The 16,122-nt window shown below is 50.1% G+C and overlaps 1 protein-coding gene across 2 annotated transcripts in view; it reads right to left on the bottom strand.

Moving 5' to 3' along the window:
* Positions 1-16,122, bottom strand: part of ACACB (acetyl-CoA carboxylase beta) — a 98,820-nt gene that overhangs the window by 41,532 nt on the left and 41,166 nt on the right. For both annotated transcript variants that reach the window (XM_058531634.1, XM_058531635.1), the window contains 10 exons: positions 14,937-15,098; positions 12,916-13,079; positions 10,979-11,129; positions 10,787-10,890; positions 9,642-9,723; positions 7,067-7,212; positions 5,716-5,866; positions 4,278-4,412; positions 2,731-2,877; positions 1,102-1,290 (listed from right to left, as the gene is read on the bottom strand). In XM_058531634.1, the coding sequence (XP_058387617.1) occupies positions 1,102-1,290; positions 2,731-2,877; positions 4,278-4,412; positions 5,716-5,866; positions 7,067-7,212; positions 9,642-9,723; positions 10,787-10,890; positions 10,979-11,129; positions 12,916-13,079; positions 14,937-15,098 (1,431 nt within the window). The remainder of the gene's footprint in view (positions 1-1,101; positions 1,291-2,730; positions 2,878-4,277; positions 4,413-5,715; positions 5,867-7,066; positions 7,213-9,641; positions 9,724-10,786; positions 10,891-10,978; positions 11,130-12,915; positions 13,080-14,936; positions 15,099-16,122) is intronic.

Raw genomic sequence — 16,122 nt, forward strand, 5'->3', positions numbered from 1 at the left:
CTCAAATGGGGTCCTGTAGAGTTCTGTTTTTGTTTTTAGTTGAGATATAATTCACATACCATAATACTCCCCCCTTTTTAAAGAATACAATGAATTCAGTGGCTTTTAGTACATTCACGGAGTTGTGCAACCATCCCCACTGTCTAATTTGAGAGCATTTTTATCTCCCCCAGAAACACCCTACAACCATCAGCAGCCACTCCACAGTCCCCCTTCCCTCAGCCCCCGGCAACCACTGATCTACTTTCTTTCTCCGTGGCTTGCGGATTCTGGACACTTCATGTAAATGGAATCCTGCAACACGTGGTCCTTGGTGTCTGGCTTCTTTCACTTCGCAGAATGTTTTCAAGGTTCATCCACATGGTGGCATGAATCACTATTTCACTCCTTTTTATACTAGAACAATATCCCAACCTCGAGAGTTGTTGAGCTTGGGGAATGACCTGACCGACTCTGACCTCTAGCTCCCCAAATCACTAGTGTGTGGGTGGGGAATGACGATGGTAGGTAGCCCTTCCACTCAGACTGAGGTCAGGAAGGTAAACAGGCAGAGGGGGCTCTTCCAAATGCAAATTACCTTTAAAATGCTGGATAAAAGCAATCCCCCTCCCCCCCAAAAAAACAAAATGAGGCCAATGCAGAATTATTAGAGATACTTTATACTACCTTGGAATGGGTTCCATTCTTAAAAATATTATATATATGTAAGGCCCCAAGATTACCTCTTTACCAAAAGCACAGGGAAGGAATCAAAGCTACAAACCAAGAAAAACTCACTTTCCTCTAATTATTTCAGCCAGTGTATTTTCGAAAATGCTCATTCTATACCCACTGCTTACTCCTATTCTGAATCCGAGTTTTATGGAGTGAGGCCTAATCACTGGTTATGTTCATCCGAACAACTGTTCTTTTGGCGAAAATGCTGGGAGGCTGCAGAGAAGGTTAGAAAGAAAATTCTCAGCCCCCAACATCTCAGCTGTAAGTGGGTCTCATGAAGCCCATCTCGACCAGAGGCCAGAGGTGGAGACTGACTGGGAGCTGAGTTCCCAAGGAGCCACCTGGCCCGGCGTGAGCATCCCGAGCACAGTGGGGGACACAGACCTGTTGGCTGGGGAACTGGCACAGCACCGAGGTGATGTTGCTCGCGTACTGGGCCATCACCCTGCGGACTGACTTCTCTACGGGCGGCGGGATGCGGCCCGACACGCTGGTCATGATCTCCTGCAGCTCCAGCAGCGGCAGCGATGGGTGCCGGAGGGTCATCATGAGCTTCTGCACCCACTCCTTCAGCTGCAGCAGAGACCACGGCATCGGCCCAAGGCCCTGCAGGGGCGTGGGCACCGCCACCCACCACGGAGCACCCAATGCACTCAACGCATCCAGGCCCCGTGCACTCGAGCAGCCAAAGATCTAGACCCAGGAGCCTCCGGAATAGTCCAGAGTGGAATGGCTCCCTGACCACAAGAGGAATGCCCAGCTGCCCCACCCGGAAAGGCCCCCACTCCCCTCTCCATGCATTCAGAGAGGCGGCGTGGCATGGGAATATAACACAGGACATGTGAACAGCTAACGTTTGTGGGACACTTGCTTAGTGCCAGACACTGTTCTAAGACCTTTATTTGCACGTTCTCCTTTGATCCCCAGAAACAACCTTAGGAAATAGGTATAATCATTATTCTCGTTTTACAGCTGACAAAACTCAAACACAGAGAGGCTAATTAAGTTACCCCAAATCACCCAGCAAGTAAGAAGCAAAGCCAGGATGTAAACTCAGGCCATCTCGCTCCCGAGACTCTTAACAGCCGCACTACACCGCTTCTGGGTGTCCCGGAAGACGTTGATGGTCTTTGAATGAGGAGGCTAATGGTGCCAACCCCATAGGGTGGTTGTGAGGTTTGAAATGAAATTAAGCATGCACTGGCAAGTGCAAAGACTAAATAATGCTGCAACGACAGCAATCACAATTACGCAGCATAGCATAGGGGTTAAGAGCACGGACTCTGAAGTCAGATGGCCAGGGTTCAAATCCCTCTTTGCCTCTTCACAGGTGAAACACAGCAAGTTTCTTAGCCTCTCTGTGCCTCTAGTTCCGACCTCATAGGTTGTTGGGAGGATTAAATGACTTGATAAGTTTTAAGTGCGTAGAGTAGTGGCTGGCACATAGCATGTACTAGATAAGGGTTGGCCCTTATTATTACCACCAGCACCACCATGATTGGCTATTCTGAGATGGAATGCAATACAACACAGTTCTATTGCTGCTGATGTTGGGTTCAGGGCCTTTCACGGAGGTCTGCAAATTTGAGAACTTATTTCTCTACAGAGTGAGTAGACAACGGGACCCTGGGATGGTGAACGAGGAACTGAGTTGTGTTTCTGAACAGAGTGCCTTCCTTCCTCAGTCTCTTTAAGAGGGCTGACCCACAGGGACTCCGTTTTTAACTTACTACTTGAATATTCTCAGGGTTGAGCTGAACCGAACCACCAAGACCCAATGTAACTTTCACAACAGTTTATAATCAAAGAGAAACATACACCGACATTTACAATCAAGGAACTGCATTGAGAAATTTCCGGAGAACAGGTCCTTTATAAAAACAACAGAGGACTCACCGTTCTCTCATTCCTCATTTCATAAAGCCCTCTGATCTCATGGAGTACACCCTTCTGGCTCTTCACGGGCTCACACACACGTGTAGAACACACGACTACCCTTCACACACGACCTACCTTTATGCTAAAAATCGGCTCCGGCAGACAGTAGCCACTCATGACGTTGGTCAAGTTTTCCAGAACGTTGTGGAAAACCTGGTGCAGCTTCTCTCCGAGGATGGGCAGGGTTTGCTGGGGGGGGAGCTCTCCAGTGAACGGCTCGGCCTGATGAGACACAACAAGAACCACAGATCAAGGACTCTGTGGCCCCCGAACGAGAAGAGACAAGCCAAGGGCCAAGGCAGACCTACCAACACACAATATACACAGTACAGTCAGGAGGAAGCCACACAAGAAAACATGGGATCCAAAAGGTAAAACTGCTCAATTCACACCTCTCTGCGGGTTTTCCAAATCATCCCCTTTGCAAATGTCACAGTAAACTGTTATGTCCCCCAAACAATTTTGGGAGGGTTAGATTGTTTTGTTTTGCTTTCTAATCAAAATTATCTCCCTATTTTCAGTCTCTATTGAATCCTAAAGATAAACGGCTAGCAAGATGAAAATTTATGAAACTCTTATACAAATCTTCCTGTTTTTTGTAAATCATATACATTTAGTCTTAGAGGACCAAAAATTGAAAAGCTCCCCAACTGGGCAATGCTGACTTAACGTGCCCGTTCATCTATGAACACATTCTACAAATATCCGCTAAACGCCTGCCCTGAGGGAGGCACCGGGACCCAGGAGGTTCGGGACTAGCTGTTCTGCTGGCTGGGAGCCCTCAGCTTCCCGCCCCCTCCACCTGGCCCGACCCTGCAGGCTCCTCGGCCCTTCAAGATTAACTGCACGGTTTCCTTCTCCCGAGCCTGAAGCTGGCTTCTCCATCTGGGCCCCACAGCCGGGGGGCCAAGGGCAGCCCTCCTTAGTGTACTGATCGCGCCGAATTACAGGGCTTATCTGCCTGCCTTTCTCAAGGGCGCATATGAACCCACAGGGACTGGTGGCCGGGCCCTGTCCAACGAATCCAGGTGAGCAAATGTTTGCCGAGAGGAGTCACAGTGCAGGCACAGACGCCTGCCCAGCGATCTACAAAGGCTCAATTTCTAGCTTTAGGAACCCCCTAAAGAGAATAATGAAAAGAAGGAAAAGAAAATAAACAGAACGAATAGTCTAAGGAAAGACACAATTTGATTTTTTAAAAAAATGCTTTTCTAGCTTTTTTCTGGGCACATATACTAATTATTGTAGAGAAAACAATACACGCATGAATGGCTAGCCACCTCCCCGTACGTGCGGCTTACTCGGGTGTAAACATTCACCCATCAATAAGACCCATTCTTCTGAGCACCCTCTATGCCCCAAGCACTGTGCTAGGCACCAAGGATACAACAATGAACAGAAACAGTCCTTGATCTCAGAACTCTCAGTCTCATGAGCAAGCTTCACAAACGCTGAACAATTAATTAACAAGAACCTAAACTGGAGGTCCCCCAGGAGCCTGAGCTCAGGACCACACGACACTCTGGCACACCCTCCACTGGTCCCAAGGACAGGCTGCTGCCCTGGTACGTGCTATGAGCACACGTGAGCCAGCCAGCGTGGCTGTGCTGGGTGCCACATACCGGGTGCACTTTAGAAGGGTCATCGAGCTCCAGCCGGGCCACCATGCAGCCCGCTTCCAGCACGGCCCCCGGGCGCTTGACGTACCTCACCCGGCCGCTTTCCTGCGCGTTCAGGGTCATGATCATCTTCATCACCTGTTTTGCAGAAAGAAGAAATAAGACGGAGCCCACCAGGACTGGCCTGTGTGTGTGACACCCAGAGTCACCCAGAGCTAGTAACTCAGGAGAGGGGACTGGGTCATTTAAATAGAATGACTCCCTGGGCAGAGTTCAAGTGGAAAGGATAGAGGGAACCGGCATTTACCGAAAGCTTGCTGTGTGCCAGGCACGGTGCTGTGCGTGAATCATCTCATCTCCATCAGCAAAGCCAGCCGGGAAGGTAGATGTTTATTGTGCCCATTTTACAGACATGGAAACTGATCTTTATTCCCAAAGTAAGGTCTCTCTCTTAGAAATACAGTTAAATCATTACGTAGGGTGATTAAGACACATGTTCCTAAAATGTGGTGCATTTTGTGACTGGCTCCTTTCATAAGAGCACTGAGAAAACCCTCTGGGGCACACTTTGTGAAACGAAGAATGTGCTCGCAGAATAGTCATCAGCCCCTTTAACTGGCCTCTCTGCGAGTCTGGACACGTGGACATGAGTTTTGTTACCGTGGTGTGGGCTGTAGGTCAGGACTGTGCTGCCTACTGCTCAGCAGTTCACAGCTTGGGACCTGAGTCAGCCAGTACCCCACCCATCACTCTGTGATCTCCAGCAAGTGCTTTCCCCTCTCTGAGCCTCAGTTTCCCCAACTGTAAATTGGGGAATAACAACAGTCTCCTTTCACGGGGCTCTTATAAGGATTAAGCAAGATGAAGGACCTGGCAAGCAGCCTGAGGCCAACAAGCGTTAGCTCCTACTGTTGCTGTATTTTCATTGCCATTATCATTATTATTTTCCTTGGCAGGGACAGGGCATGGGGTTGGGTCTGAATCCTGGCTTTGTGTGACTTCCAGTGAGTTCCTTAGCCTGCCGGGGCCCAGTTTCTGCATGTGTAAAATGGGGACCATATTTGAGCCCATCTCCTGTGATTGCTGGGAAGGTTAAAGAAGGCAACTAAAAATAAGTAAAATGCTTAGAATAGCACCTGACACGAGGTAAGTGCTTTGCAAGTGTTGGCTCACCATCTTTTATCGTCTTCATCATTATTTATCAGTTCACACTCACTCCTGGGCAGGTATACATTTTTGACGTTTTCTCTTTGAATACTGCTGAGAATCTGGGCTGAACTTCACACACCGGCTCTCTTAGGGATTTGCAGACGATGGCCCAGGAGAGGGGAGGCCTGTTTGCTGGGGTGCAGAAGCAATGCCAGATGGCCCTCCCTGGGGGACGGGGGTGTAGGGGAGGTCTGGCTGCAGCCACATCCCCGAGGGCCAGCTCTTTGCTCACCTCCATCTCAGCGTAGCTGCTTCCAGCCTCGACGTGGCCCCCGTCCTCCACCGTGTACTGCATCAGCTTCCCAGCTGAGGGGGATCTCAGGACCGTGGGATCATTCTCCTTCTCAAACACACACGTCTTGTTGCCGATGGTAACTCGGTAACTGGGAGAGAAGGGTGGGGAGGTGGTAGGGAGACTGGGGAGGCCATCGACCCGGGGGGCCTGAGTCAGGTTTTCGACGGTATTTTCCCCTTCCTAAAGGCAGCCATGAGTGTATGCAGTTTGAGGGATTCCACTTTCCCTAATGCTGGCATTTGACAGATACCACAGCGATACTGGGAGTGAGCTGGGTGAGCAAAGTGTGTGCCCTCTTTCTGGCTGAAAACTAGTTCCTTTTACTGAATTATGTCAGGCACAGAGAAGGCAACCAATAAAGTTTATTCAATAAATAATTACTGACTGAATGTCTTCACCTTAGAACCGAACTGGGGAGAGCATGCCCCAAGGGGGGAGCCTATAATAACCTTGAATATTCTTGGCAGACAGAACGCGGGTTAAAAAGAGGGAATAACACACTGCTCCGTGATGAATCTAGTTCGTCTTCTTCCATCGAGGATGGGGAAGGGACTCTCCACTCTCTGACCAGATTTTTCAGGCCTGGGGCCTCTGGCACCCCCTCACCTCCCCACCTTGCTCTCCTTGGCTGGGGGTCTACACTGCCCACTCAGCAGGGGTGGTCTCCATTTCACTGTGGGAGCTCAGTGTGGTCAGACACACTGGAGCAGGGTGGTCTTTGAGTCCATCTCATGATGCCCTATGCTCAGTGCTTCCAGGTCGTCCTGTATTCTGTCCATCCAGGCACACGGAGACCTGTCCTGCCACTGTCTGCTGGCTTAATGTATCATGTCCCCAACAGGCTCCACGAGTCGTGACCATGCTTCCATCCTAACCTCTAGCCCAGGGCCTGGCACAAGTAGAGGCTCAATAAATAGCTTCTCCCCTAACTGGATGGCCGCATCTCCTCCAAGCCTGTGCTCAGATGGGCGTGGACACTGCCGCTCAGACACGGAGCAGCTGTCCCCTCATCACACACTTTGCAGGCTGTGGAGCTGGGAGTCACGTCCCATTCAGCTCTGAATCCCCCCATGTTGCTAGAAATGGGCGCCCTGCGAGCCTCCCATAAATGTCTGCCACAGCGTGGAATTCCAGCCAAGAGAGGAACCTCTCCATGGGCCCCAGAATTTGCCAGAGGAAGTACTTTATGGAAGACCTGTGGACTGCACACAGGCCGGCTTTGTGCCTGCCCACGGGAGAGGGCAGGCCTGTGTGCCAGGCCCGCGGCAGGACGCGGCGCCCCACGCACCTGTCGATCTCCTCTTTCATGTAGGTGGTGTAGCTGTTACCATTGTAGGACAACAGCAGCCCACCATCATTCAGCCGGTGGGCGTCGATCTCGATGTGACAGCCGTTCATGATGAGGACGAACATGGTCAGAGACTGCCGGGCCACCTGTTGGGACAGGCTCGATGTCCCCATCTGAATTCAGGACGCCTGCTTGTCCCTGTGCCCCACAGCACCATCTGGCCCTCTAACCACGAGCAAGGACCAGTGTCCACTGTGGGAGTGCCAGGGTGGACACCTCACCTCTCTAGTCCAGCCCTCGCTCACCCCAAGGGAGCAGCTGGCGGGGCTGGAGGAGCCTGAGTCAGTGTACACACCTGCGCTGTGGGCAGGCTAACGGCCAATGGCCACAGGGGTAGTCCCAGTCTGGCCATCTCCCACCCACTGCGTGCCCTCAAAGGCTGGGGCTTCCTTCTGATTCCTGTTTCCAAGCACCAGCCCCAAGCAGGGCTGCCCTGGGCAGCAGGGAGACAGGGTCTCGCTCTGGGTGAGACAGCCCTGGTGACTCCACCAGTAGACTGGACACGGACTTGGCTCTGCCCCCAGACCTAGCTCTGCCCCCCATACCTGGCTCTGCACCGGGGCGTGCAAGAGACTTGGGACACGCGAGAGAGGGACAGGTGGCCAGGTCTGGCCTCTGCTCTTCATTTCAATCTGAAGTACCAGCCCCACCTGGCCCTCAGTTCAATGTGTGTCTTCTCTCTCAGAAAGAGCCCTCAAACTATAAAATACATATCCAGAGACAAAAGATAGCAATAAATATAGGAATATTTATTGCAACATTATTTATGGTAATAGAAGACTTAGAACCAAATTAGCGATCCGACAACCTTGCAATGAAATACTCTATACCTGCACCGTCAAATATGGTAGCCCCTAGCCACACGTGGCTATTTAAATGTAAATTAAAATTCAATAATATGTAAAATTCAGTTCCTCAGTGACACCTGCCACATATCAAGTGCTCAGTGGCCACAGGTGGCCCATACTGGACAGCGCAGATATAGAACATTTCCAACCCTACGGAAAGTTCTATTGGACAGTGCTGCAGACACGAAACTGATATTAAAGAAAACTTGTTAGTAACGTGGGGAAAATTTATGCCGTAAAAATATCAAAGCAGAAAAACCGTATTTGTACCATGATCTCAACTTTGTCAAATCAATGCATAAGGAAAAAAAATAAAATATTAACAGGGATTGCCTCCAGGGGTCAATGCACAGTGGCTTTGCTTTTTGATGCTTTATGCTCATTTAAAATTTTGAAATTTTCTACAACGAGCATGTGCCATATTTAAAATCGAGTTGGGGGGACCAGGCCCCCAAAGGTAGCCAAGAAGCATCGAGGGCAAGAGCAAAGTGGTTTTAAGCATGCCTCCACGGATAACACGCTCGTTTGGCTGAACTAAGCCTAGAAATCTCCAAAGCTGAAAGTTCAGTGTGTGCTCAGCAATATTACAAATAAAGTAAGACAATAAAAATTCAGCCTCAGAAGCAACTCGAACTCTTTCTACTTTTCCCTCCCCAGAATGTGAGGCTAGGAAGTACCAGGGGGGCCTTGGCTTCCTGGGGACATTCTGCCCCTGCAGGTCATTCCGACTGGGACCCGGGGCCTCACCCTGTGCCCGCACATCTCAGACACTCTCTGTTGAATTGACCTCGGATAGCTCTGGAAGCATAACTGGATAAATCCAACAGAAAAGAGCAACCCTGAGTGAGCTCCAGGGACACCAGAGGGGGACCAGGAAGAGGCCAGAAACCCACACATTGATTCATGGTACAGAGACACAGGACAAAGCCAGACTCACAGCCCTGGATGATGGACCCAGACACTACGCCAGCTCAGCAACGGTCCTGCTCATGCTCTGTACTGGGTCGGATAATGTTCCCCAAAATGCACGCCCTTCTCGGAACCTCAGAAACTGACCTTATTTGGAAATAGGGTCTTTGCAGATGTAGTTAGTTAAGATGAGTTCACTCTGGATTAGGGTGGATCCCTAAATGCGGTCTGACTGGTGTTCTTGTTAGAGGAGAAGAGATCCAGAGACACAGAAGGAAGACAGAGTGAAGACAGATACACACACAGAGAAGCCCTCCATATGAAGGTGGAGGCAGAGACTGGAGTGACGATCTACAAGCCACCAAGGACTGCCCACAGCCACCAGAAGCTAGGACAGCATGGAACAGACTCTTCCTGGAGCTGTCAAAGAGACCACAGCCTAGCCAACACCTTGATTTTGGACTTCTGGCCTCCAGAATCGTGAGAGAATAAATTTCTGTGGTTTGAAGCCACCAGTTCGTGGTACCTTGTTATGGCAGCCAGTGGAAACTACGACACACTCCATCGTGCCTTGTGCGTATTGCTCAAGGCTGTGCCTTCGGAAACCTAAAGTGGTCAGGTTTCAAGGTCTTGGAACTGCATAGCAGTCCTGGGACCCAAGGATGAGAAAAGCCACTCCAGGGATGGCTCGCTGCAGAAATAAAAACTCCCTCAAGCCTCCAGAGTGTTGGAGACACCCGAGAAACACGGGCCTTTACCTTGAGCACGTACTTAACGCCTCCATAAATTAATTCCACATCCACGGTATTCAGCAGGGAATCGGCGGGGAGGACCTGGCCCCTGAGAGAGAAGACAGACCTGCAGTCAGCCTTGGGAGTGACTGAGAACTCTGCAGCCATCTCCTGGATTTAAAAAATCACCCAGCTCTTTGCCTCGCCTAAGCACCAACGCATCTGGCCATACTAAAAAAGCTAAGTCTCATTATAAAGGCAAGGAACGCGGATAATCCCAAGGAACCTGACATTCCTCAGAACTTAAGGAAACTGCACTTGCTGAAGGATGTGAAATTTCAAAAGGGCTTTCCAGGAAGCAAAATTCATAATGGCTCTTTCTCGGAAAAATTCCCTATGTGGGAATCCTGCCACCCGCTTACGAAAGAAACCAGCACACGGATTGTGTGATTCTATTACCATTCAAAAGCACGGTAACCAAATGCTAAAAACTATTATCCTTTATCTTCTTTTTGGTAGTTTCGTCTGCCTATCACAGCGGTTCTCAACTAGGGGTGATTGCGCCCCTACCCCTGGGACATTTGGCAATGTCTGGAGACATAGCTGATGGTCAAGACTTCCTGGGGGGGTTAGGGGGGGAGTGAGGAGGAAGCTATGGATGGGGCCAGGGATGCTGTTAACTTCCCACAATGCACAGGGCAGCACCCCCAATAGAAAATGAACCAGCCCAAAACGTCACTGGTGCTGAGGCTGAGAAACCCTGGCCCATCCTAACAGTGAGCACCTGGCCACTACCAGGCTGGTCCATTTCACTGTCACCTTCTGATTCAGGTGAGGGTCTGGGAAAGAACCATTTGCAGAGGTGACCCATACCCCGCTTTGCTTCTCAAATCCACCTCCTTCTCTCTGAACCCGAGTATTTTGATGTACCTTACAGGAGTCAGCACGAACAAGCACACAACTGTACAGTGACTGCTGCCTTGGCCTTGACAATCCCATCCCCACCCCTTCCAGGGCAGCCCAGGTTTACCTGAGAAATCGCAGGGAGGCAAGCAGGCAGGAGAATTCACTAATTGCCTAGTCACTGATTTGCACCCACCCAAAGCGTGTCCTGCCTCACTTGCCACTAACACATATCCTAAGAGGGGAAAAGAATTTCCCATGCTCCCCACCTTTCCAGCGAGTGTAAGAAATCCGTCATGCATGTTCTGAACATCCCGTCGGCCACGTTCAAGGCTCCACACACCACCCCCAGCATGATATCCGGCTTCTCGGCCTAGGAAAGACTCTGTGCTTCAGTATCCACAGCGACCAAGCCCAAGGGGAGCTGGGGGGTCTCTGAGACCCGGAGGGGAACTCCCCACCTGCACTTTCTCAGCGATGAGGTGATCCAACCACCCAGTGTCAATGTCATTGTTCTGGAAGCTCTCAGTCTCCAGGAGGTTAATGAGATATTCCACGGTGGTCCTGAAGTCACCCCGGATGGACAGTTCCTTCAAAGCCACCACCATGTTCCTTGAGGGGAAAGGCACACGGATTGTTTCCCAAGTTAATATATGCATCAACAGAGTTCCTGCGTGGTTCTCAGAGAGCCAGAACAGCACAGAAGTTAAGAGAGGGCCCTGAGTCAGACGGCCCTGGTGTCGATCTCAGCTCCAGCATTTACTGGTCGAGTAATCTTGGGCAAGCGACTTAACCGCTCGGGGCCTCGGTTTCCTCATCTGGAAAATGGGGGAATCGCGGGACTTCACGCAGGTGTTTGAGGATTAAAGTCAGACAATCCACATAAGGCACACAGTCACTGATCGATGAACATCATTAATCACTGTGGTCATAATTATTATCAACCACTGCCAATCACTCTGCCTCTCTCTCCAGTGGACCTACTCAGATCTCCCTGTGTCCCAGAGCTGGTGCCGCCCTCTGGCCATCCATGCAACTGCTCTGCCCAGTGCGCATGGCCCGCACCTATGGATGGCTAACAGTGTTACCCAGCATGTGCACGGCGGATGACCACCTCCCATTTCCCAGAGGGGCTGCCTCCCCCAGACAGGGCCTCCAGTCCCAAGAGTTGGAACCTCCACTCCCATGAAATCACAGAGTGTTTTCAGGCAAATGCACCAGAGAAAGAGGAGGCATTCGAACGCCTCTCTTCCTGGGAGGAGAGCTGTCACACCCGTCACGGTGTTCCTGCGTGCTGTCTGCAGGTGCGGCAAAGGGGCAATAGCAACCCCACTTTGGGGGTGATAAAATGGAGATGTAGTGAGGTCAAACGAGGATGCCAATAGGCCACTGCAAGTCAGCTGTGGGACAGGAACCCGCATCTGAGAGTGAAGCCACTGGACTCACTTGTCCCAGGGGGCTCAGGACTTTCCCAGTTTTAGCACTGAGAAATCCCGGGAAACCCTCAGTCCCGGGAAAACCAGGACAGCTGAGCCCCCTACTGGACTCTGACTAACAGCAGTAAGAAAAGCTGGAATGTCTTCCTCTAAATCCTGCTGAAGTTGCTACTTGTCATTCACAGCATGGGACGAGCCACAGCCACTTCACTCAGAGTCGGGGGGGCCTCCTGACCTCCCTCTCACCCCCATTATCCTTATTTGCTGCAATCCCCCATAAGCTTTGAGCGTCTCAATTTTTCACTGACTAAAACTAATTATTCGAAGCAGGCAAAGAAAGCCTGATCATCAAAAACACCAAACGTAATTTAGTTCACGGCTTAGCGCCCCAGGCCAGACAGATCTTAATGCTTTCCAAATGAAACGTCCACAATGTCTTTGGGATTTTTCTCTCTAAAGGGCGGTTATCCACCCACACAAGAATGTTTAATTACAAAGTGAACTGGTTTTTACCCTTTTGTCAAGGCAGGAGAAATGTAAGATGTGGGTGTTGTGGAACTTGGGGGCCCCTTTGTCAATGTGGGGTTTCTCTGAAGCCCCCCCCCACCTTTTTAAAAAAGCTATAGTTCTCAGCACCATTTAAACTTTTGGAATCATCTTGAACATTCTTTTGATCTCCTTCACATCTGACCTGTAATAAGTTCAAGACCAAATGGCCTTGGTGAGCTCATTTTACTTTTGGATCTCAAATCCAGGAAGAGGGCAGACTTGGTTCTTGGACCCCAGCACAGGGTGTTTACAATAGGGTCTGCTCTGTGATTCACCTCCCTCCGTCTGAAGCCACAGGCTAAACTTTTAGTCTCCTGAAGGAAGGGAGGGAAGGAGAGAAGGAGGGAAGGGGTCTGCGGAGGTGGGAAGGAAGGAGCGGGGGGAGCAAAGGAGGGGAACAGGGAGATACTGACGAAATGGCCTCTTCCCGGTTCTCTCCCCAGGAGAAGCAGTGCCCAAACTGGGAATCAGCAAACTCGTGTAAGCCACCGGTCGCAGCCACGCTGAAATAACCCCACACATTCCTGCTGCTGCGGAAGTTCAGTTCCTGGACCGTTCCGGAGCTCGGCTTAAAGCCCTGGAACCCAGACAGAAAAAGCAAAATAGAACAAAGCATTACTCCAGATATATTTGCATCAGAATTAAATCCTAGGAAAACCCAAGAACCCCAATCACAGCCAAAAACTTAACCTGATCAATAAAACATTGCTACCTCTCACTAGTGGACAGGGTGCATGTATCTATGGGTGTATCCATGTGAGCACGTCAATGCACGGAATTTTTACTTTAAAAAAACTATTAAAGGGGCCGGCCCGGTGGTGCAAGCGGTTAAGAGTGCGCGCTCCTCTGCGGCGGCCCGGGGTTCGCCAGTTCAGATCCCAGGTGAGCACCGACGCACTGCTTGGCAAGCCATGCTGTGGTGGTGTCCCATATAAAGTAGAGGAAGATGGGCATGGATGTTAGCCCAGGGCCAGTCTTCCTCAGCAAAAAAAGAAGAGGATTGGCAGGTGTTAGCTCAGGGCCGATCTTCCTCACCAAAAAAAATAAAAGAAACTATTAAAAAAAAAACCAAGTTGGCATTAGGAGAAGAGGGACAGACACAATACGGGTGAACTGATCATTTTTGGAGCTGAGTGAAGGTACATTCTGATTTTATATGCTTGACATTGTCAACAATAAAAACTTTAAACAAAAGAGGAGTTGGATTTCCAATTCTGGATTAAGAAAATTCTGGCAGATAAAGAAATCCAGCGTTAGCCCTTGCTGAGGCTAACACACACCTAATTCCCTTTGGGGGGATGGCCTGTCCCCCTGAGTATAATTTTGGTAGGGGGCGCGGACGCAGACCCTGTCACTGGGATTAGGGGTCTTGAAGTACAAGATGGAGGCACTCATTTTGGCAGAGGTGCCTGGAGCTGAGAGATGGAGAGTTCCAGGTGCCTGGGCTGTTTCCACACCTGGTCCTCCATCCTCCCAGGCACCTGCGAACATGCCATGATCCCTCTGAAAATCTCTCATTTTGCTTGTCCACCACCAGAGTCAGTTGTTTGCTTGCAGCCAAAGATCCCAAACTAATATAGCTACTGTAGTTTAAAATTCATTAATTAAAAGAGAGAGGGGAAAAAACAAACCTCTCTCACTCCAAGTCTCTTGAAAGTAATCATTAAATAATTAAGCTGCAGTAGATGACGGAGATTACGTGACAATCAACCGTTAGTAAGCATGTAAACTGTGACAGATGCCAGCTGGTTGTTTTCTTTAGGTTCAAGTAAGAACAAGCCACCAAGGGACTCCTTACAACGGGCCAGACTACGTTTATGTCGCAGTAAAAAGTTCATGGTGGGGCCAGCCCGGTAGCGTAGTGGTTAAGTTCGTGTGCTCCGCTTCAGCAGCCTGGGGTTTCCGGGTTTGGATCCTGGGCATGGACCTACGCACAGCTCATCAAGCCATGCTGTGGCGGCATCCCATATACAAAAAAATAGAGGAAGATGGGCACAGATGTTAGCTCAGCGACAATTTTCCTCACCAAAAAAAAAAAAAAAGTTCATGGGGCCAGACATCCAAGAGCCCAGGCTCTAAGCCTGGCTGCTCGACCCAAAGATAGACATGGGCTTTAGAGTCCACAGATGAGGCCTGGCCATGGCCTCAGCAGGTCCCAGGTGTGGGCATTAGGTAGGTTGCCTCCTGAGCTGAAACACGGGCTAACGACGCCCAGGAGCGGTGTTGCTGTGTAAGTGAGCAGAGAGATGCACTAAGGGCTCTGTCCACTGCCTGGCACACACTACATGTCAATAAACCCTGTCCCTTCCCACACCTCAGTTTTTTCGTCTGTAAAACAGGAAGCCTGGGTGTCTTGTCCAAGGCTAATGTTAGGGGTCTGACCCACACTCAGAGACTACAGATGGTGGAAATGCAGGGGCCCCCCACAACTTGCCTCATCCGGGTTTTCACTGGTGATTCTGGCCGCAATGACGTGGCCTCGTGCAAGGGGTGGGTTGGAAGGGGTTTCAAAAGAAATGGGTGTCACCCCCCATGGTGACTCTCCGTACAGAAGCCGGATGTCCTTCAGCCGGTGCAGCGGCACGCCCATGGCAATCTGAAATCAAGAAACCCGTCCCATGACTGTCAGTCCCACTCGAACCCTGGCCCCTAACACTGAGCGCAGTGCTAGAGGCGATGGAGGAAGGGGTGCACTGAATGACTGCAGATTCACTGAGCACCCAACCGTGCACACGACACTGTGCATGCGACACGGTGCACACAACACTGTGCAGCATGGTGGCAGGAGAGGCAAAGAAAGAAAAAGACAAAAGGCTTCACTCTGCTCCCACAGAACAAAGAGTGTCATTGGGAAAAGAAGCAATATTCATAAAACAACATACACAACAGGAAAATATGTGCGTTTTTCAAATAAAGTTAAAGATGCTTAGTGCTATGGGAAATGAGAAGGTAAAGGGTCCAGCTGCAGAACTAAAGGTTTGGTGAAGGATGCAGGGAAAACTGGGCTAGAACAATAAGTGAAAAAAAGACGATTACGGGGGCCACCCAGTGGCACAGTGGTTAAAAGTTCGCGCGTTCCGCTTTGGCAGCCCGGGGTGTGCTGGTTCGGATCCTGGGCGCGGACCTACTCACTGCTCATCAAGCCATGCTGAGGTAGCGTCTCACACAGAAGAGCTAGAACTCTACCACTATGATATACAACTATGTACTGGGGCCTTGGGGAGAAAAAAGAAAAAGAGGAAGATTGGCAACAGATGTTAGTGCAGGGCCAATCTTCCACAAATAAAACAAAAAACAAACGAAGAAGACAATTATGGACACCAGCTTAACCAAGCAATCCAACATAACAGGCTGTCTTCTGATGTGACACATGAGAAGGACCCAACATCACCTGTGTTACCTCTGCCAAAATGCTTAAGCGACTCTAATTGGGAGGAAACAATCAGATCCAAACTGAGGGACGTTCTGCCTGAACTCTTCACAAATGCCCATGTCAAGAACGGAAGGAAAAGACTGAGGAATGGTTCCCGATTAGAGACCAAAGAGACGTGACAAGGAAATGGAACGGGTGGTCCTGGACTGGATCCTGGATTTAAAGAACAAATAAACCAAAACAGCTA

Source organism: Diceros bicornis, chromosome 35, assembly GCF_020826845.1.
Source record: "Diceros bicornis minor isolate mBicDic1 chromosome 35, mDicBic1.mat.cur, whole genome shotgun sequence".
Lineage (NCBI taxonomy): Eukaryota > Metazoa > Chordata > Mammalia > Perissodactyla > Rhinocerotidae > Diceros > Diceros bicornis.